Below are 22,334 nucleotides of genomic sequence, written 5' to 3' on the forward strand. Positions count from 1 at the left end.
TGCATTGGGTTTTTATAACTATTACAACACTTCGTCATCAGCATAAAAAAAATTAGTTTGACAATCAAATAAATAAGTATTCCTAGAATAAATACCTACAAAGCTACATAGAAAAAAATGTTTGTAGGAGGAATCCTCCAGCTCACCTTTGGCAGATTTTTACACTGCTGGCTGCGCCCTGGTCTCCGCGTCGGCACACAATGTAGGAACAAGTAACGATATAGAAAATAGATCCAGCGCCAAGACAAAAAAAGATATTTAGAAAGGGAACTCCGTTCCAAGTTTTTTCGAAATTTTAACATGCAAAGAAAGTGCCCCAGGTACAAGGGTGGATTTGAGATGTAAGCGTTGCCTATGTATTTCGGACAACCACAGCATCCTTATTCATGGCTCATCTAGGTACCTGGATAGTCCTGACAGTGGCCGCAGCTCTGGCACAGATGGAGATGGGTGCAGCAAGTTTCGCCAAATGTGGCGGATGTCACAGGTGCCGCAGGTTGCGCCAGACGTGGCGAATTCCTCTGGACGTGGCAGAAGACACAGTATGTGGCGGATGACACAGATGCCGCAGGTTGCGCCACATGTGGCGAATTCCTCTGCACGTGGCAGACGACAGGACGTGACACGACTCCGACACTAATAGGCACAGGAACAAGAACAGCACGGGATACAGGAACGGGTAACAACTGGAACGGGAAACACTAAGGGACCATTGGCAAGACAGACTAGGAAAACTAACAACGCTCAGGCAAGGATCAGAAGGCCTGGGGCCTTCTTATAGACCAGGAAATCATGGCAGTTGATGATGATGACGATTTCCTCTGCGTGCGCTGGCCCTTTAAGGCCGGGCACGAGCATGTGTGCGCACCCTACGGGACACAGCAGACCGGAGCGGAAGTGAGCTCTGGCGTCTCCTAGGAAGGAGATAGGGACCAGCGCTCACAGATCCATGGCTGCGGGCGTCGGGAGGTGAGTAAACCCGACGGCCTGTGGCCATGAATGCTACAGCATCAACGTGTTGGTCCATGTGTCAAATGATGTGTCATCATAGGGTATAGGACCAGGGGTAAGCACAGTTTACCTTCTGTCTTCCATAGCCCCTCTAAGCCCTCTTTTGCCCCTTTTTCCTTCCATTTTCCTTTTTCTTCCATTGCAGCCTGTTTTTGGAGTAATCTAAGCATTGACATATTAACTGCCCCCTGGCCTGCTTCAGCAGGTTCATAGCATTATTGTGGGGAGAGGCGTCAGTGCAGCTGCCTTGGCCGCCTCATCTGCCTTTCGGTTACCTACGACCTCAGGTGACTGTTCCCTTGTATGTGCCTGGATTTTTATATTGGCTGCCTTTTTAGGTAGCTGTAAGGTACTTTATAGGGCTGCTACAGCTTCACTGTTTTTCACAGGTTTACCTGATAAGCCAACAAAATCCCTGCTCCTCCAAATTTGGCCATAATCATGTGCGACACCAAAAGCCTCGAGACCGTATAAAAGCTTACAGTATGACCCTCGGCGCGTGTTTACGCGCTGCAGTGAGTGCCTTCAGCTCCGCATCCTGGGCCGAAATCCCTTTTAACACCATACTGAAGAGGACCATTCTACTGACTCAGATATGTTTCATATCATACATTAACAGAAGCACATATCTATATACACCATTACCTTTCACAGCACAATAGACACAGAGACAAACTATTCCCCTCATATTTGAATCATGCACTTGGCATACATAAAGAACACACATATAACACGTACAGCATCCCAGACAAATTCACGGAGATTCTCTGCTGCCCAAAAGATTCGAAAGAGACTTACCCCACAGAGAGAGGGAGAGATTGATTAGCAAGGCAATGGCTTACCCACCGGTTTTTCTCTCCCTTTCTCCAAAGGGAAATTCCACGCTAGTTTCTGATCAGGCGGGTTTTGATGAGATCTCGCATTCAGCCTCCAACTGTGGGATTAAACTCCATCACTCTTGTGTTCCTTTTCTCCATAACAGAATTGGTCCAGGATTCATTCATATGTACAAAAATGACCGATCAGGAGAGATTGCACATACAATGGTTTGATGAACAGAAATCTAATATGGCTGTGAATGGAGCCTTTATTTATAGGTTCATGCCTTCACTTAACACACATTAACCAATCAGATGATGCCAAGTACATATAGGTATACACCAAAAAATACTTCCATATTAGGTAATGACTTTCTTCCTAGTATTCATTAGTTTGGAATGCCAGATGATGTCATCTTTACCCTATCTTAGATGATAGGGAATACATTCATTTAAGAGAAGATTAAAAACATATCTATTACATATCTCAAACAATATAATGCAGTCATTTTGATCATATTAATACAATATAAATCTAACAGGAATTAGATTTATTACTCTGACAAAGCCAATCGGCAGCCTGCACATACAGCCTTATCAGCCTGTATGCAAGCGGTAGAGAAATCAGAGGCTCTCTTAACTCCTCCTACATCTACTAACGTTTTGTGCATAAGGGAAACTATACTGTGATTGACGGGAGTGGGAGTGTTAAAACAAAAAAAAAAAAAGTATTTACATGCCACAAATTGTGAACATTTTTCACATAACTAAACTGTAACTAGCTAGCTACAATACAACAACATAGAATTTTTTTCATTCTGCAATTTACAACCTTTGTCATATTGAAAAATTGTGCAATGTACAACCTTTGTCATATTGAAAAATTGTTCCTATCAATACCTTTTGTTCCTATCAGTCCATCTGGATAACTTCTCCTCTATAAAAGCTGTTCCAGTGATCAGCTTGGTCTGACTGCTGAAACCCCCATTGATTAGCTGTTAATGATGAGAAATGTAGTATTACATCACCCATTCGAAAGAATAGATTGCAAAGTAAGGCATTGTTGCGCCAAGTTTGCCAGAAAGGAAGCTGCACAATGCAAGAGAAATATACTCCTCATCATTAAAATTGCAACACCAAGAAGGAATAGTTTTGAAATTGTGGAAATCGCAGGATCGATAGACATGTTAAAGATATGCAATGATAAAAAAATGGAAACAAAATATTCCAAACATCTTGATTCATTCAGTATCGAGTATGAGCGCCACACACAGAAAATACACGCACGTACACGCTTTGGCATGCTATCAATTAGGTTATTAATGGTTGTCTGATTAATGTTATGCCACGCTGAATGCACTTGAGCACGCAAATCATCAAGATTGGCTGCTGGCAGCTCCCTTTGCAATTGCCGACCAATTACTTCCCAGATGTGCTAGATGGTAGACAAGTCCAGAGACGCTGCAGGACATGTTAGCATGTTTAGACCTTGCAGATTGCTCACAGTAGCACGAGCAACATTCGGCCTGGCGTTGTCCTGTTGAAAAATGGCTTCTGGGACACTTTGGAGAAATGGCCGTAGCACTGGTTCCACAACCAAATAAAAAGACTAGAGGGATCTAGCTATCGAACATTATGCCACCGCACACCATAAACCTGGGAGTAGGACCGGCGTAACATTCCCTTGTAAAGACCTATTCATGGTCTCCAGGCCAATCTCCGGCTGTTATTTCATACGAGACAAAAGCGAGACTCATCACTGAAGAGGATAGACCTCCATTCCAGCCTCCATTGCTGTCTTGCTGTGCACCACGATAGCCTTTGAGAGCGGTGACGTGTTGTCAATGGAACACTTGTAGCTGGACATCTGGCTCGTAGCCCAATGTCGTGCAAACGCCTTGTGATGGTTTGTGTTGACACTGGCTGCTGTCCTAGATATGGGGTGTGACGTCCAATTTCACTTGCAGTGAAGAATGAATCACTACGCGCTATTCTTCCAATCGCTCCATGCAGAGGTTCGCCTCCACCCACCTCTTGCTGTCAATCCTGTTTGTTGTTGTTCTCCCAACCTCCAGGACACACAACGTTGAACAGTGTTGACATCTCGGCCTAGGCGCGTAGCGATCTACTGGAGTAATAAACCAGGGTCTTTCACTTCAAGGATTCTGTTCCTCTCACTTTGTGACTAGTGGCGATAACTGCCATGTCGATGAGCAGGCGGCATTGCACAATCATCCCACATCCCTTGATCCGACTTTTTAAGGTTTCATGTGGCTAAAAAACTTTGCTTTCAATCTGGCTTTTATGCCTCCCACATGCCACAGATTGGCGCTATGGGATTGAAAATTCGATTTGCAGATCTTAGCGATACTTCCTCGATATGACTAACCTTACGGCTTGCCCTTCTTGGTGTTGCAATTTCAATGTTGAGGAGTGTATAATAACACATTAAAAACAGTAGGGTAAAACATGTAGAGTAATACAGTAATAGAGTAATACATGGTTGCACTCTCTGTTAGAACGGGAGCTGCAATTTACACTGGTTTTCTGATCTGCCTAATATGCGCGGTTGTAGGTGTCCCATGCGGGGGAACCACCTCAATGACATATGTCATATGCCCTGTTGGGACAACCCCTTATATGACTTTATTAACCCTAATTTATCCACATAATTATTATGCCAGCGTGCCTCACATTACCACACTTTACTACACTTTTACTAAACTTTTTCAATACAAAGGCATATAGTGAGAGCAAAACAAGAAAAAAATACCTTGTACAAATCCATAGATAACCAAGAATCGTACTGAGAATACACAAACAAATGAAAAATATAGATACTGAGGTTAAAAAAGAAGACATCAAAATAATAAAGCCCCGTGCCCTATATTGTATCTTGTATTCAGTGCGTGGTTCAACTAGGGATGACTGTGGGAGACTTAACTTAGATTGTTGCCGGTACTGATGCTAAAATGTTAGTGGTGTAACTTCCCATCGTTTGTATGTTCCTCAGAATCATGGTTTCTAAATTGAGATGAACTAGTTCCTTCATTCCAGTGGAATCTGCTTCATACCCATGTATATGTAAGCACTTGGTTGGGAAGTTGTTACTTGGAAGGAAATCTCAGGGCATCTGGCCAAAATCATTACTGTGCGCTGTATGTCTGCACATTTTGTAAACCATGGTTATGTATAAATGGAAAACAAACTTGTTATATGTAATGGAAAGACTTCATTTGCCTATGAAATCTAAAAAAAAAAAGGTCTGGGAAGGGTGAAGCCTTCACTTGTAAACCATTCTGAAAAAAGTAGTCCATATATTTTAAAAATTATTTTTGCGATAGAAAAGCATAGTAGGCATTTTTGTTTTAAGATGATATATCATACTGTTTATGAGAATAGTGTTATGTGTTTGCAAATAGAAACACACATCTATTTCAAGCTTTTGTGCATGACTATTCTAAGTCCCATAACCAAGTCTATAATTGTAGCCATAGCAGCTATTGCCATTGATGTTCAGCGGGCACTAACACACAAAGATTCATGTGCTATAAAGGGGGAAAAAAAAGTATGGCAGAATGAATATGTACTAAAGGGGTTTTCCAGCCACTAAAAATTAATGGCCTATCCCCACGATACTCCATCAGTAGCTGATGGGTCATGGTCCGACTTTCTGGAACCCCCGCCGATCAGCTATTTTGAAGGGGCTGCAGCGCTCGTACGAACGCTGCTCCCCCTTCATTTCTCCTTGCTCACTGTGAATATTTGACATGCTTTTAGCGGCGATTCACAGGTATTGCAACGTTTTCTCCCATTGAAATGAATGGGAGAAAAGGCTGCAATACCTGTGAATCGCCGCTAAATGCGTGTCAAAGATTCACAGTGAGCAAGGAGAAATGAAGGGGAAGCACCGCTCGTACACGGTGCTCAATGGCCGCAACGGAAAAAGGCAGTAAAAACCGTGGTGAGAAACTGCAGGCAGATCAAAATCTGACTCAAAATTCCTAAAGGAATTTTGAGGCAAATTTTTTCTGCCTGCAAAATACTCCGTGTGAACTAGGCCTTAAACTCCGCCAAACTTTTTAAATGTTTACTCATTTAATGGGGTGGGGCTGCTTGGACCTTTATCACAATTGAATAAAAATTGTCAGATAAACACTTAGTGTGGCCTTTTTCTACTGATTTGCATGGCATCAATTGGATAGCAACGTGTTATTTATGAATTCTTAGTTTTTCGTATGTGAATTATCAAGACTATTTTGAGGCACAATGATTTTAAAGGCTATGTCAACCTTTTAAAAAAAAATTTCAATGTAATGTATGAGTGTTGTTATTTTTAAAATGTTTCTAATATACATTTATTAAAAATGTTGTTCACTTTTATCTCTGCATCTTCTATGTATCTACCATACATAGAAGCTGCATAATGCCGCTGTATGCCGAATTAGTCAGTCAACTGGACCAATGGCTTGACTGACAGCGGCTTTTGTGTTCCTCTGACACAATCTAACCCTAAGGGTATGTGCACACGGTAGCAGGCATTTACGTGTGAAAAGACAGGCTGTTTTCAAGAGAAAACAGCTGCCTCGTTTCACACGTAAATGCTGCTCCTCGTATTATGCGAGGCGTCTGTGACGCTCGTAAATCTTGAGCTGCTCTTCATTGAGTTCAATGAAGAACGGCTCAAATTACGTTGCAAAGAAGTGCCCTGCACTTCTTTGCCGAGGCAGTCAATTTACGCGTCGTCGTTTGACAGCTGTCAAACGACGACGCGTAAATTACAGGTCGTCTGCACAGTACGTCGGCAAACCCATTCAAATGAATGGGCAGATGTTTGCCGACGTATTGTAGCCCTATTTTCAGGCATAAATCGAGGCATAATACACCTAGTTTACGCCTGAAAATAGGTCGTGTGAACCCAGCCTACTACCGATCAAATCTGAGATGACCAACTTAGATTTGATTGGTATTAGTTTTATATGGTGTGTCAGAGGAACACTGGAGCCTGTCTGAGCCGAGCTGTGGTCCAACTGACTGATGGATTTGACTTACAGCGGCGTTATGCAGCTTCTATGTATAAAGAATACTTAGAAAATGCACTACTGAAACTTAATAAAATTTTTAATAAATGTATAGAAAAATAAATTTTATGGGTCACAAAACATACATTACAGTGAAGAAAGCAACAAAACAAAAGAAGGCTTCAAAGTTTTACACAGTTTTAAGCATAAAGTCCATTATTATAACCTGTCATCCAATAATGTGACCACTTTCTAAGTGACCTGTTCCCATCTTATGTGGCAACATTGAACCAGTTTTTGATCAAATGATTTGACTATGTTGTGTGGACATTTCATGTAAATAGCTTTTACTAGCTTGTACTCATAAGTATTAGTGAAATAAACTAGGAGTATAAAGTAGTCTGTATTCAATGTGTACTCAACGTGGACTAATTTATCAATCATCGGATTTAGCAATGTACATATTTGGTTTACAGAGTATAATATTGAATTTTTAGGGTGTGTTTAATATCATGGGACCCCCATTTGTTAGCTAAAGGAAGAGCTCCATCAAGCAGTGGAGGACTGCAAAGAAAAAATTGCAATGGTGCCATAATATGTTTAGTGTCCGAACATGCAAAACATTGTGGCGGATACCTAACTGGTTCGGGTGCTCCAAGACTCCACAAGACAACCAGGTTATGAGAGGGGTGTGCAGTATAACAAGGAGCTGTCCAAAATGTTGTAAGGAAAATCATGGGCTAGAAAACCATGTAATAATTAGTTAATCCCATACCAGTATAGCATGGAGTTGATTTAAATAAAATGTCTTATTTTATTGTTATACAAACTTGATCAATCTCCCAGTTATAAATTGAGACTTATTTTCTCAACAGTATTGATAATGTGTGAGAAGCCCTTAAAGGGAATGTGTCATCAGAAAACCACAACGTATATTTTGGGGCATCATGTTCCTACTGCTGTGGCCATAGTATAGCGTCATGCAAAAATGTTTCATATCATATTTTTTATTTTGCATATTCATTTTTTGATATTCTCTTTAGGACTTATGAAAAGAGTTGAAGAAGAAATAAAATTTAGTTCATATATGGTTTCTGAAAAGCTTCCAAAAGAGCTGGAGAACAAGAGACTGACCCTGAGCTTCATGCAGAGAGTTGTGAATGAGCAAGTAATTGACCAGTCGGATCTCACAGAGCTTGTAGCCAAGGTATACATAGAATTCATGTCTATGTTATTCTATGATGGTGCAGCTTTATACAAAAGGAAATAATACTAGTATTATGCTTTATATACAATGGGACACATTTATCAAAACATGTGGGCGCCGCTATGTGAGAGAAAGTCCTCATTTGAAAAAAAATACATGATATTCTTAATTTCTGATCAAAAGTGAGTTTCCTTTCATAATAATAAACAGTGTGTATTAGCCAGATACATTCCCAGTTTATTTGAAAGCATGCCATGTTCCGAGACGCTGTTTTTCACAGCACTTCATCTAGTACTTAACAGAGCTAAACGGAGGCGACCAGCACATGATGACTGTTATCACCATACCGTTATGTTCTCCTAATTCTACCAGTATTTGTCAGATTGAAAATCTTTCAAACACATACCAAATACTCGTACAGCATCAGCGCACCGCCATCATCTCAACTAGAGCAGATATCTCCCCTTTTTTTTTCTTTCTAATACCATCCAACTCGCTGTCACTCAATCCTGATCTTTCTCTCACTCTTCCTATGTCTCTATTTAATTCACAGTCTGTAATTATTACGTGGATTTTACAAAGAGTGTTTAGGTGCCACAATTTTCAGTAGGATCTGAACGATTATACTTATGACTGGAGTCTGATAATGATAGAACATTCATTCCTTTGCTGATTCGTGGTTACTTGTGGTGATCACCGCAATTTAGCCTGTTCGATAGCACAAATGTTCACCATGTCAGATTAAAGTATGACAGCAGTGATTATCGTCAATGGAAAATGATCACTACGGGTCTTCTACGCGTAAAGATTTTTGATGTGATTGGAATTCGATCATTTTTAATAAATCCAACCTTAGGCCGGGTTCATACAGAGTTTTTGCAGGCGGAAAATCTGCCTCAAAATTCCGTTTAGAAGTTTGAGGCAGATTTTCCTCTGCCTGCACACTGATTTTCGCGTTTTTTTTCGCTGCGTTTTTCACCCGCGGCCATTGAACGCCGCGGGCATAAAACACTGCGAAATACGCTTTCTCTGCCTCCCATTGATGTCAGTGGGAGGTCAGAAGCGTAATCGCGCAAAGATAGGGAATGTCCCTTCTTTCTCCCGGGAGAAAACCGCCTCCGCCTCCCATTGAAATCAATGGGAGGCATTTTCGGCCGGTTTTTGGCGAGTTTTGCGGCACGGTTTCCACGTCAAAAAGCTCCATGTGAACATACCCTTACACTTTGTTTTTTTTTTGTTTGTTTTTTAATTCAAGGCTCCACTGAGATTTTTAAAGTAACAAAGTAACATAAACAGTATGACAAAGAACAGAGACATAGAAATAGAAATAAACCCCAATCAGAAGGTGAGAGCTAAAGCAGGATGATTGGAGGGACTCCAATACAATTGGAGGGACACTGGCAATACAATGACATCTGACGTAGAAGGTGACTGGTGTCCGACACCGGAGAGAAGATACATTTTATGAGGGTAACGGCCTTTGTAAGGCACAGAGGACGGGCTTTCTCTTGTAGTGGATCGACCTCGATGCCATACTGTAGCACATAACCCGTAAGGAAAGGAATAAAGAGAGTAGAAAGACCAGGGAAGGGTTGAATGGGGAACCATGGAGGAATCTTGACCCCCTTTTGTTGGCAAGATTGTAGGGAAGTAAAGACGGCTGCTTTAACATTATTTTTTTTATCCCCAGCAAAGAGAATTCAGCACAGATTCAACAGATCATTTGTTGACTTTTTAGGGTTCTTTGTTAATATTTTTTTGATCATGATGTTTTAAGCTGGCCATTTGTCATTAGTTTTTTGTCAGCCGATCCTACAGATTTAGATGGGTAAAGGAAAAATTTAGCAAAACATTAATATGTGTAAGTTTATTGGCCTATACAATATATAAGTAACATTTCTTTTAGTGTTTTCTTAACCACTTCCACTTTTTTAGTCATTTTAGTGTTACCTTTATCCAGCCTCCCAAAAATAATTCAAAGGGTGAAACATTTTTACTTTGCTTTTTGTTTTTTTCCTAGGAATGCAAGAATAAAATTATTTATTACGTACTTTTTTTTCATTTTAGATCCAAGAAGTTAATGCTGAAATCAACCATCTGATTGAGAAGAGAATGAGAAGCGATCCAGTCGATGACAAATTGACTCTTTTTCGACAACAGGTGTGTGTCTTACTGTACGCTGAAAAAAATCTTACCGGTCTGCTCCTTGTGCCTCTAATATTATCCAGAGCTCTTTGGAAATGTTAAAAGTTTATGGGAATGCACTTAAAATAGGATTTGTACCCTTTTGAAAGATAATTATCTCAGGTTTGTATATTGAAGACACAATTTATTTTATATTGAATATACACAATTCTGACTGTTCACTCAGGCAGCTATCATCTCACGAAAGAAAGAAACAAAAGCTGAAGAATTACAGGAAGCAAAAGAAGAAATTGCCAATCTGGAGAGGGAAATAGCACAAAAATCTAGCCAGGCCCGAGACAATGACGGCTCCGAAATGTTAAGAGGAGATGAGGTGAGAATTCAGTTGTACAAAGTACTTGTAGAGAAATGCCCCAACTGTAACACTCTTATAACCCCTTAAGGACACAACCTATTTTTGGTCCTCAGGATGCAGAAATAATTTTTTGTTTATTCATTGTCACATTCAAAGAGACATAATTTGTATTTTTTTTTTCCACCGACATGGCCCTATGAGGGCTTGTTTTTTGCGGGATGTGTTCTGTTTTTCAACAGCACCATTTTGGAGTACTTCGAATTTATTGGTTAAAGCGGCATAGGGCATAGTACTTGACTTTTTTTTACATTTTGGGGGAGTGGAGACATTCGCTGTGTGGTATAACGGATCTACGATTACGGCGATACCATATATTTAGTTTTTTTGTTTAGTTTACTATTTTTACTGAAAAAAATAAAATAACCCTTTTTTACATAAAAAATTATTTTAAACAATAATTTGTATTTTTTATTTACACTTTATTTAATTTTTTTCTTACTCTATCTAGGGGACTTGAAGCTTCGATCATTGTATAATGCTTTGGAATACCTAGTAGTCCAAAGCATTATTGCCTGTCAGTGGGCATCTAAGGTGTTAAATGGCTGGGATCTGAGTTATCTCCAATCCCAGCTATTAAATGAGGATTTAGGCTGTATAATACAGCTGAAATCACAAGTGATGGGGGCTGCTGTTACTATTATTACGGCACATGGCAGGAAGAAAGGGTTGAGCTTTACATGTTGGGAGCAGGGTTAACAAATGTCTAATCCTCCAACTAAGATATATACACTACCGTTCAAAAGTTTGGGGTCACCCAGACAATTTTGTGTTTTCCATGAAAACTCACACTTATATTTATCAAATGAGTTGCAAAATGACTAGAAAATATAGTCAAGACATTGACAAGGTTAGAAATGATTTTTATTAGAAATAATAATTTTCTCCTTCAAACTTTGCTTTCGTCAAAGAATGCTCCATTTGCAGCAATTACAGCATTGCAGACCTTTGGCATTCTAACTGTTAATTTGCTGAGGTAATCTGGAGAAATTTCACCCCATGCTTTAATCTTTTCCTTTTATTAGCCAGTCTCAGATATGGCTTTTTCTTTGCCACTCTGCCCTGAAGGCCAGCATCCCGGAGTCGCCTCTTCACTGTAGACGTTGACACTGGCGTTTTGCGGGTACTATTTAATGAAGCTGCCAGTTGAGGACCTGTGAGGCGTCTATTTCTCAAACTAGAGACTCTAATGTACTTGTCTTGTTGCTCAGTTGTGCAGCAGGGCCTCCCACTTCTCTTTCTACTCTGGTTAGAGCCTGTTTGTGCTGTCCTCTGAAGGGAGTAGTACACACCGTTGTAGGAAATCTTCAGTTTCTTGGCAATTTCTCGCATGGAATAGCCTTCATTTCTAAGAACAAGAATAGACTGTCGAGTTTCACATGAAAGCTCTCTTTTTCTAGCCATTTTGAGAGTTTAATCGAATCCACAAATGTAATGCTCCAGATTCTCAACTAGCTCAAAGGAAGGTCAGTTTTATAGCTCCTCTAAACAGAAAAACTGTTTACAGCGGTGCTAACATAATTGCACGAGGGTTTTCAAGTGTTTTCTAATCATCCATTAGCCTTCTAACACTGTTAGCAAACACAATGTACCATTAGAACACTGAAGTGATGGTTGCTGGAAATGGGCCTCTGTTTATACAACTATGTACCTTCTTTTTCTTGCCACTATTGGCGGTGTATTTTTGATCAGCAAGCCAGGCTTCGGTCATAGGAAAGTGGCACATGTTGAAGGGATATTTCGATTTCTGGATTATTATTTTACAATTTCTGGTAGACTGATAAATAGCTGTTTTCCTTTTTTTGTATTTTTTTATATCATTCATTTCTATTTGATGTTGCTATAACAATTATCTTTGAATCTTGATGTCTTTTCTTGTCAGTAAACTAGCCTTTCTAGCATTCAAGCATGTTTATGAAATATTAATCCATAAATTAATATTTGGCTCTGGACACACTGCCGTCGGGGTATATGTAAATTCTGCAGGTATGAAGCTGTACATATGCCTCAGATGTATGCAACTTTATGCCTATACAATACATCTTCCATTGATTCTTGATGTAAAAAAAAAAAGCATACCGAGTGGTATATGTTTTTGTTTGCGGGTTCCCCTTCTATTGAAAAGCTATGCTTGCTTTTCAACAAAAATTAAAAGAAAAGTATACCTGCCAAACATAGGCCAAAAGGCCATTGTTTTGGTATACATTTGTATACAGACATGTTGGACATATACGTTGGAAAGCGTCCTCGATGTATATGCTGAATTCACATCATAGACCTAATATGAACAGAGCCTTTCAACCATACTTCTATTTTCAGTTTTTATTTTAGCTTATTTGGTAGTCAATATGTCACCCCGTCTCCAATTTGGTGTGCACCGGGGGCTGGGGCCAAGTGCTGTCCACCTGCAGTTTGGGTAGGGCTCTTGTTTAATGCTCACCTTGTCTCATGTTCCCTTCATTTTGTGACTCTACATAAATTACACTATACTGTACATTTTGCATGTGATATTTACATAAGCTCTTGTATTTCTCATGATTTAGGAACATATTTCTTACCATTTGGAAATTCCATTATCATTTGTCATTCAAATGCTTGTTGAACATATGCATCCTTGTATTGAGACTATATCTTGGTTGATGACAGGAAGAGAAAGAAAGGGGTACGTGTGACACAAAATACTGGCATGGAATTGCATACTATGTGTTGCAACTCCCATTCCATCATGTGGCTATTAGTAGACTAGAGATACTTTAAATTGTTTCCAGGAATAAATTATCCACCATGGTGAGTTAAAACAAAGCCTCCAAGAACAAAGGATTTGTCTACCGGTAAATGTAGCAAACGTCAGAAATAAAAAAATGTACATCTACCTTTAGGTTTCAAATCCACTTGTCATTGTAGGTAAAGTTATATTCAGTTTCTTCATGACACTGGAATGTGATTACAATAAAAGCAGATCGTGAAAAATGTGAAAGCTTCATGGTGATGAAATACTTAGAGTCATTTAACATTGAGTTTTGTAAATGCAGTGGCTGATCTCTAGCTGGTTGAAGCTGAACAACACTGAGGTTCTGGTAGTGGGTGACCATCATGTGACAAAAAATAAAAAACTTTTTTTAAAAACCTACGCTGTTCAGCCTGTCCAGTGGAGGAGATTACCTGCACTGCTCAGATGATGGAAACCATCATTAGGAAAGAAAGTCCATTGGAGGAACATAGCACAAATTAAGCTCCTTACTCCCCCTTAAGGTCTACCAAAACGTATACATGCTTTTGACAACTCCTGACAGGACTACTGCAATGCCATTGTACAGCTCGTAGAAAATGTTGCAGCTCCTGCTAACAATAGTGCCCCACCATTCTCACATCATGCTCGTCTGTAAAGCTTTTCAGTTGCTTTCTTACTTTTAAAAAACTCAAGGTTAAGTTCACATCTCGTTTTTACTCTACGCCTGACGTGCACGTTCTGACATGAGAAAACCGTGTCAAAACGTGGACCACAGCGTGCATATTGATTTCTATGGTCAGGACGGATGCCCTAATGGTGTAGTTTGTGCTCACGTTTTGTTTGCTTACGTTGTACCTTTTTTTTTCCGATGTCTTGAAAAGTGTAGTCTACTACGCTTTTCAGTACTTTTCAAAAACGTATACGTTTTCATCTGTATTGTATATGGACGACGCATGCAATATTAAACCCTATATTTGCATAGGTAAAACTTATACGTTTTTGTAATCTTATATGGGAAATTTTGACTTTATAGTGTTTGATTTAGCTAAGGAACAAAACAAAGTTTACGTTTTTATAAGTAAGATCGGACACAAACGTATAAGACGTATACTACAAAAAACGTAAGAATATGTTACAAATGCATACGTTTTGGTAACGTATACGTCGTCGTATACCACAAACGTGTGCACAAAACGAGATGTGAACTGAGCCTAACCTGGGGCCCCTCATACCTCAAGGACCTACTTATAGCATAAACCCCGGCACATCCCCTCCGCTCCTCTGACAAAATAAAATTTTCTCTAGACTTCTCACACTCCTCTCCAACACAATAGACTTCACTCCCCACCTCAGTCTATGAGACTATCCTTGGACATATTTAACCCCTTCCCGCCCTCCACTGTAAATTTACAGTTCATTACTCCTCTGAAATATCATTGAATGGTTTGTCCGGTTATTATTTTTATTTGTTTAATTAATTTATTTATTTATAGAATAGGAAATCATACAGTTTTGTAGTATACATCTAGTTGAAATTCTGCTTACATGCATTTCTTATACCAGTGTAGTAGGCCCCTGTCTCTTCACAGTAGAATGGTATAACCCACAGATTATAATTTATTTTAAAGCGTCATTAATTTCAGGGTGCTGTACATATGTAAAATGGTTTAAGTGCATGACATAAGACAATTAAAACAAGTACAATAAGCATGAGCTTAATGATTGGCAGACTGATACATAAGGAGAGAGGACCCTGCCCGCGACGGCTTACAACCTACAAGGAATCTATAAGGGATCATTCATGGGCTAACAGAAAGGGAACCCTCCTGCCACACGCACACACACATTATGTGACCCCCCCATAGCATTTATTTAGCAACAGGGTTACGTGACATCCATACGTTGGGGGCAACATACAGGACACATCCATGAACTACATTAATAGGACTAATGGTAAAATAACAACAACTTTACTGCGCATGTATATAACTTGTATAACATGGCTGCCTTTCTCTAGTTGATGTAAAAAATGGCTTCCTGTCTCTATTTGATGTATTCATGTTGTTAATAAAGTTATCTGTTGAAAAAAGCTCACACCTAACACACAGGAGACAGGGAGAAGAACGTGTAAAAGCTGCTTCAACACAGGCACTGTTAGATACTCAGATATATCATTCAGGAAGCCTCTGTATAAACCTCTTAGGAGGGCAGGCATAGGGACAGGCACTTGAATACCACAGATCTAAACTAGTCCACCATACTGCTTTTATTTATATTTTACAAAAGTTTCTGGACATATTTCCAAAAATGTGGCAGCCGTACCAGTAATATGCTCCTCCTAATCATAGTGCAGCATATTAAATGAACACTAAACCTAGAAATGAATGATAAAGTAAACCCATATATTTTTCCCCACTGTCCATCTGCAGAATTTTCTACATGTTTCTGAAACAGTCTTGTAGAGATCCTGCAGAGAACACAGAGGTTAAGCTGGTCGCTCGTAGTCCGACAGCTAGACCTCCCGGCTCCTCCATACACATGCACGATCGGTTTGTTCTCCGGGAGAAAGCAGCTGCCAATCTCATCTGGCAGCGACTTATCTAATAATAAACAAAAGGATCCCCCAACATCTGCCATCAGGGGAGACTTGGGACGCTGCCATACTTATTAGATGGTCCGCAGGTCCCGCCAAAATCGGCAGGTTCGGCCGAGATATATCTAATGTGTATGGCCAGCCTTTGTCTCCTGCTGATTTGTTAAATTTTCAGCTGGGTAATGGCTGATGGGGTGGGGCTTATCCAAGGGGTGGGGCCTTGTCAATGGGGGAGGATCTTAATCATGTATTTGTCCTACTGCAGACAGGGCAGAGGGGGGAGGCTCCAGCTAGTCAGATAAAGAACAATAAGGAGGAGGGGGAACATGGCTGAGCTCTTGTAACATGTATCGAAGATTTCTTAATATATTGCTGAGTTTCAAATAAGAAAGCCTCATGTGTCCCGCAAAAATAGAAACAAAATTTGTTGCAGTAGACTAAGAAACAATACAAAATTGCACCTTTAAATTGCAGCACTCCAAAAAGTGAAATTTTGATCTGGTCAGGTGGAGCTTCACTTTACATGATGTAAAATAGAGAATTTTAACTTTTTCTAACATGGGAGCCTGTTGTAGAAAAGGGAAAATTCTCAACTGCCACTGCAGGGGAAATGTATTGCTTGTGTTGAAAGCACTGGGAGCTGAATGCTTTACCATTATTCCGAAGGCCAGTTTCACATGAGCATAATACGGGCAAATTTCTGCACATGTATTGCGATCGCAAGTCCCACCTCAACCTTGTGACCCGAACTAACATCATCATAGATCCCTAAAATGCTGTTCGTATGCTCATGTGCAACTGTCCAGTGTATAAGCTCTGGGTATTTATAGGAGTTCTACTTTATAACTTGTATACCTTGTATGCCTCTGTATAAAATGTATTTTTCTTTTGCGATGTTTACCCCAGTATGAATAATATAAGACTTTGGAGCGGAACCATTGCAAATATGCTTTAGATATAGCGCAGGATACAAGCTGCAGTTACATTCTGCTTTAAGCTAGCATTAATAGAACATACAGTTACTTCATGCAGAATGTTGTTTATTTATTTTATGCCTAGATTACTATTTTTAATAGGGACTGTCCTTCTGTCTATTTATATGGCCTGATAATATCATATAATTAATAAAAAATGAAACATGAATAAGCAACGACAGCTAAATGTACATTCTGTCCTGCTCGAAATCAACAGCAGGAGAAGAGGTTTCCTGCTCATAAGATCTATTAATTAGTATCATGGCAGCAATTTAAGTGGGAATGAATATTATCTGCGTCTTGAGATAAGATCAGAATTCAATTTTTTTCCCCATTTTTCCCAGGGTTCTGTTTTCAACTTGTTTCCATAATCTGGTTGTGTATAACACCATTACATGTACCCTATAGCATATAAACACTATTTCGTGATCAGCCTCTAACTTTTCCCTTTGCCCAAGCAGTTTGCAGCTCACCATGCTAGCGCCCAGTTTCCTGCACACTTGTGATGTTAGCCACCAACATTCCTTCAATTTACCCTTTCCTACATTTAAGATGATTAGTCCAAATTAAATAGCTATGCCAGTACTGTACATTATAGTTGAAAAAACAAAAGTTAAACTTCAAAAATGGCAAACATTTTTTTCCTAAAAATACAACTTTCTTAAATAATCCTCACAAAACGGTAAATAACATGTACATATTTGGTAACCGTGGCAATATATACATTTGTTAATGAGAGTCTGTCACCAGTCCCACCCATCCCCTAATATCGGTTACACCGCTGGTCCGGCATTGTGAAAAGCATCACCCACATACATTTTTTGAATGTGTTGATTCTTGTAAAATGATAAATGCCTCCACATACCCTATTCTAGTTAGGCATAAAGAGTCCTCCGTAACAGGAACTGTCCTGCACTCTTCTTTGTAAGGGTAAGGCCCCACAAAACAGCATTGATGCAGCCGCGGTGGCACCCTGTTCGGTGAGTCTGTCAAGTTGCTACTTTATGGCTGTGTGTTGTTGCGGGTAAAAGTAGATGTTTTGTTTTTTTACAAAACTAAGACATTTAACCCCTTAATGACCGCCGATAAGCCTTTTTACGGCGGTCATTAGTGGGCTTTATTCTAGAGCGCCGCCATTCTACGTCGCTGCTGTAGAATAAAGTAAACAGAGCAGGGAGCCGTCACCCTGCTCTGCCGGGTGAGATCGATATTAGTATCGATCTCACCCGTTTAGCCCCTCAGATGCGGTGCACAATAGCGTGCACCGCATCTGAGTGGTTTTGGAGAGAGGGAGGGAGCTCCCTCTCATCTCACTGACACCCGGCGATAAAATCGCAGAGTGTCTGTGTCTTCTATGGCAGCCGGGGGTCTAATAAAGACCCCCAGGTCTGCCTGGAGCGAATGCCTGCTAGATCATGCCGCAGGCATGACCTAGCAGATGCCTGTCCGTTTTAAACGGACAGGCAGTAATACACTGCAATACAAAAGTATTGCAGTGTATTATAATAGCGATCGGAGGATAGTGAAGTCCCCTAGTGGGACTAGTAAAAAAGTTTAATAAAGTTAATAAAAAAAAAAAAGTGAAACAAAAAAAATGAAAAACCCTCTTTTTCCCCTTACAAAATGCTTTACTATTAAAAAAAACTACAATAAAGCAAAAAAGTTACACATATTTGGTATCGCCGCGTCCGTAACGACCCCGAGTATAAAGCTGTTACATTATTTAACCCGCACTGTGAACGCCGTAAAAAATAAAATAAAAAACAATGGAAAAATTGCTGTTTTCTGTTAATCCTGACTTAAAAAAAATGTGATAAAAAGTGATCAAAAAGTCGCATCTACTCTCAAATGGTACCAATAAAAACTGCAAGTCGTCCCGCAAAAAACAAGACCTTATACAGCTATGCCGACGCAAAAATAAAAAAGTTACAGCTCTTCGAATGTGACAATGGAAAAATGTAAAAAATGGCTTGGACATTAGGGCCCAGAATGCAAGCAGGGGGAAGGGGTTAATAAAGGTTTGTGAGCAATTCTTTTCATATTACCAGACCAGCTGTGTCAGTGGCTTGGTGAGGGACTGGTGTCAGACGGTAACTGACATAGAAAAGAAAAAAAACAGTAGTAAAATTATTATTTTCTTTGGCATTTCCTTCTAAGACCATGTTCACATGTTGTGGAGTTAGGCGCGGATTCCACGCCTAAATCCGTACCAAATCTGCTTGCATTCTGCATCCAATGATAGTGAATGTGGTTTTTGTAACCCCATTCACATGCTCGAGAAAAAAAATCTGTGCAGAATATTAGATGCCTTGCTGATTTTAAAATCCACAGTATGAAATGGCAACAATTCGCTCCATTCAATAGTAATGTACGGTAACTAATCCACATGCGGATTTTGCTGGCACATCCGTGGCAGAAATCCGATGTTGAAACTTCTACTGCCGCAAAAACGTGTGCACATACCCTGATACAAGTTGGTATAAACTAAATACTAATTGATACGCATCCCAAAATAGCATCAGAGAAAAATACTCATCCCAAAGAAGAAGAACTCTTAGGGCATGACCACACGTGGCGGATTTCCTCCGCAACTGTCCGCATCAATGCCGCACAGAATCTGCGTTGCAGATTCTGCTGCGGATCTGCACAAAATGTGCAGTAAATTGATGCGGACTAGATGCTGCGGACTGCGGTAAAAGTACTTCCCTTCTCCCTATCAGTGCAGGATAGAGAGAAGGGACAGCACTTTCCCTTGTGAAAGTCAAAGAAATTCATACTTACCGGCCGTTGTCTTGGTGACGCGTCCCTCTTTCGGCATCCAGCCCGACCTCCCTGGATGACGCGGCAGTCCATGTGACCGCTGCAGCCTGTGCTTGGCCTGTGATTGGCTGCAGCCGTCACTTAGACTGAAACGTCATCCTGGGAGGCCGGACTGGAGACAGAAGCAGGGAGTTCTCGGTAAGTATGAACTTATATTTTTTTTACAGGTTGCTGTATATTGGGATCGGTAGTCACTGTCCCGGGTGCAGAAACAGTTACTGCCGATCGCTTAACTCTTTCAGCACCCTGGACAGTGACTATTTACAGACGTCTCCTAGCAACGCTCCCGTCATTACGGGAGCCCCATTGACTTCCTCAGTCTGGCTGTAGACCTAGAAATACATAGGTCCAGCCAGAATGAAGAAATGTCAAGTTAAAAAAGCAAGACGCATCCGCAGCACACATAACATGTGCATGACAGCTGCGGACTTCATTGCGGAAATTAGAATCTCCATTGAAGTCAATGGAGAAATTCCGCCATGAGTCCGCCACTGCTCCGCAACAGACAGAGCATGCTGCGGACACCAAATTCCGCTCCGCAGCCTATGCTCCGCAGCAGAATTTTACGCATCGTCTAAACGAACACTGCTAAATTAAAGTGGAAGTCAATGGACAAACGGCTCCGCTGCGGATTAACGCTGCGGAGTGTCCGCAGCGGAATTTAAGTGAAATTCCGCCACGTGTGAACCCAGCCTTAGGGTTCACACGCTTAGCAAAAACATCCGAAAATCCGGAGCTGTTTTCAAGGGAAAACCACTCCTGATTTTCAGACTTTTTTAAGCCACTCGCGATTTTCGCTGCGTATTTTAAGGCCGTTTTTGGAGTTGTTTTCATTAGAGTCTATGAAAAACAGCACCAAAAACGTCCCAAGAAGTGACCTGCACTTCTTTTTCGCGGCCGTTTTTTTGCACGGACGTTTTTCAATAACTTTTTTATTTGTCTGTTGACGTAGCCATATGAAGTTGTGTCTTTTTGCGGTGAGAGTTGTCTTTAAGGGCACGATTTATTGTACCATATAATGTTCTGAAAAACGAAAAATCTAAATATATATTTCATTGTGCAGTGAAAGAAAACATGTTAACTTTATTCTGTGGCGATACCGTATTTATATAGTTTTTTTTATGATTTACTACTTTAACAAAGAAAAAACTATGTTAAAAGAAAATTTTGTTTTGTGTCGCACATGTTTTGAGCCATAACCTTTTTATTTTCTCGTCGATGAAGCGGTGTAAGGGCTTTTGTTTCTGCAGTTCGAGATGTATCTTTTATTGCTACTATTTTGTGGGTACATATGACTTTTTGATCACTTTTTATTCAATTTTTTTATGGAAGTAAAGTGACTAAAAAAACTGAAATTCTCACTGTTTTTTTACGGTATTCACACTGCAGGTTAAATAAAATTATATTAGAATAGTACATGACTTTTAGAGATGTGGCTATACCAATTATGTTGAAATTTTTACATTACCTTATAGGACAAATTGTAAAAGGTATTTTTTTTTTCTTTAACGTTTAATATTTTGTTAGTATATTACAAAAAAACTTTAATTATTCTTTTAATTGTTTTATAGTCCCCCCCCCTAGGGGACATAAACAAGTAATCGTTGGATCGCTGGTACAATACACTGTACACTGCAATATATATGAATTGCAATTTATTGGGATTTTTACCGGCTTATATTAAGTTCTGTTTCTGGACTTAATAGGAGCACAAAGATTATTTCATTATGCCGGGATCATAGTTACCTCCGATCCTGCCCCTTAGAGATGGGTGCCAACTGTAGTACACAACTAACACTTGTAGCGTATGGACCATGCTCATATTGTGAGCACGCTCCTTAATAACCCCTACTAACAATGACGTACAGTTGCGTCAAATTTCTGGAAGGGGTTAATGACTTTTCCAAAAGCTGATTGGCAAAAGGTGTTTCACTACAGGAGATCAGATTGGAAAGGGTAGGTTTCACAGGTACTTTGTGAATGAGATTAAGGCACACAAAGCTTGGTTACTGAGAAATTGGATATTTTTAAGAAAGATTGATTAGTGTGAACCATGCCTCGGACAAATAAGTTTATTCGCGAGATTCCAGCAAGCCGCGCGTAATCTCGCGAGATTACGAGGTAAACGAGATTTCGTTTCCCTTGCTGGAAATCTCACAGGATTCAGAAGTGTCAGAATTCTGAATACACATGACGTCCAGGCTGGAGGTCATGTGTATTCATTATCAGGACACTTGTGTATGTGGCTGCACATCGTTCTAGTAAGAACGATGCTGCTGTGTAAATGAATGGAGAGGAGTGCATGATGCTGATTGGTCACTGATTCGTCAGCATCATACACTTCTATTCACAACGCCCAGTTAGTAAAACAAGTAAACACGCCCAGTTAGTAAAACAAGTAAACACGCCCAGTTGAAAACACAATACACGCCCAGTTGGACATACGAATAAAAACACGCCTAGTTGTCCACTTCAAAGCTCATTTGCATATATATATAAAATAGCTCATAACTTGGCCAAAAATGAACGTTTTTTTAAAAAAAAACACGTTACTTTTCTCTACATTGCAGCGCCGATCACATGCAATAGGAGATAAGGATTT

General features: G+C 40.0%; 1 protein-coding gene across 3 annotated transcripts in view; it reads left to right on the forward strand.

The window, feature by feature from the left end:
* The window catches only part of IFT81 (intraflagellar transport 81), a 156,973-nt gene that overhangs the window by 82,739 nt on the left and 51,900 nt on the right, over window positions 1–22,334 (forward strand). For all 3 annotated transcript variants that reach the window (XM_075834517.1, XM_075834508.1, XM_075834520.1), the window contains 3 exons: window positions 7,894–8,057; window positions 10,125–10,217; window positions 10,429–10,575. In XM_075834517.1, the coding sequence (XP_075690632.1) occupies window positions 7,894–8,057; window positions 10,125–10,217; window positions 10,429–10,575 (404 nt within the window). The remainder of the gene's footprint in view (window positions 1–7,893; window positions 8,058–10,124; window positions 10,218–10,428; window positions 10,576–22,334) is intronic.

Source organism: Rhinoderma darwinii, chromosome 1 (assembly GCF_050947455.1).
Source record: "Rhinoderma darwinii isolate aRhiDar2 chromosome 1, aRhiDar2.hap1, whole genome shotgun sequence".
NCBI classification, from domain to species: Eukaryota; Metazoa; Chordata; class Amphibia; order Anura; family Rhinodermatidae; genus Rhinoderma; species Rhinoderma darwinii.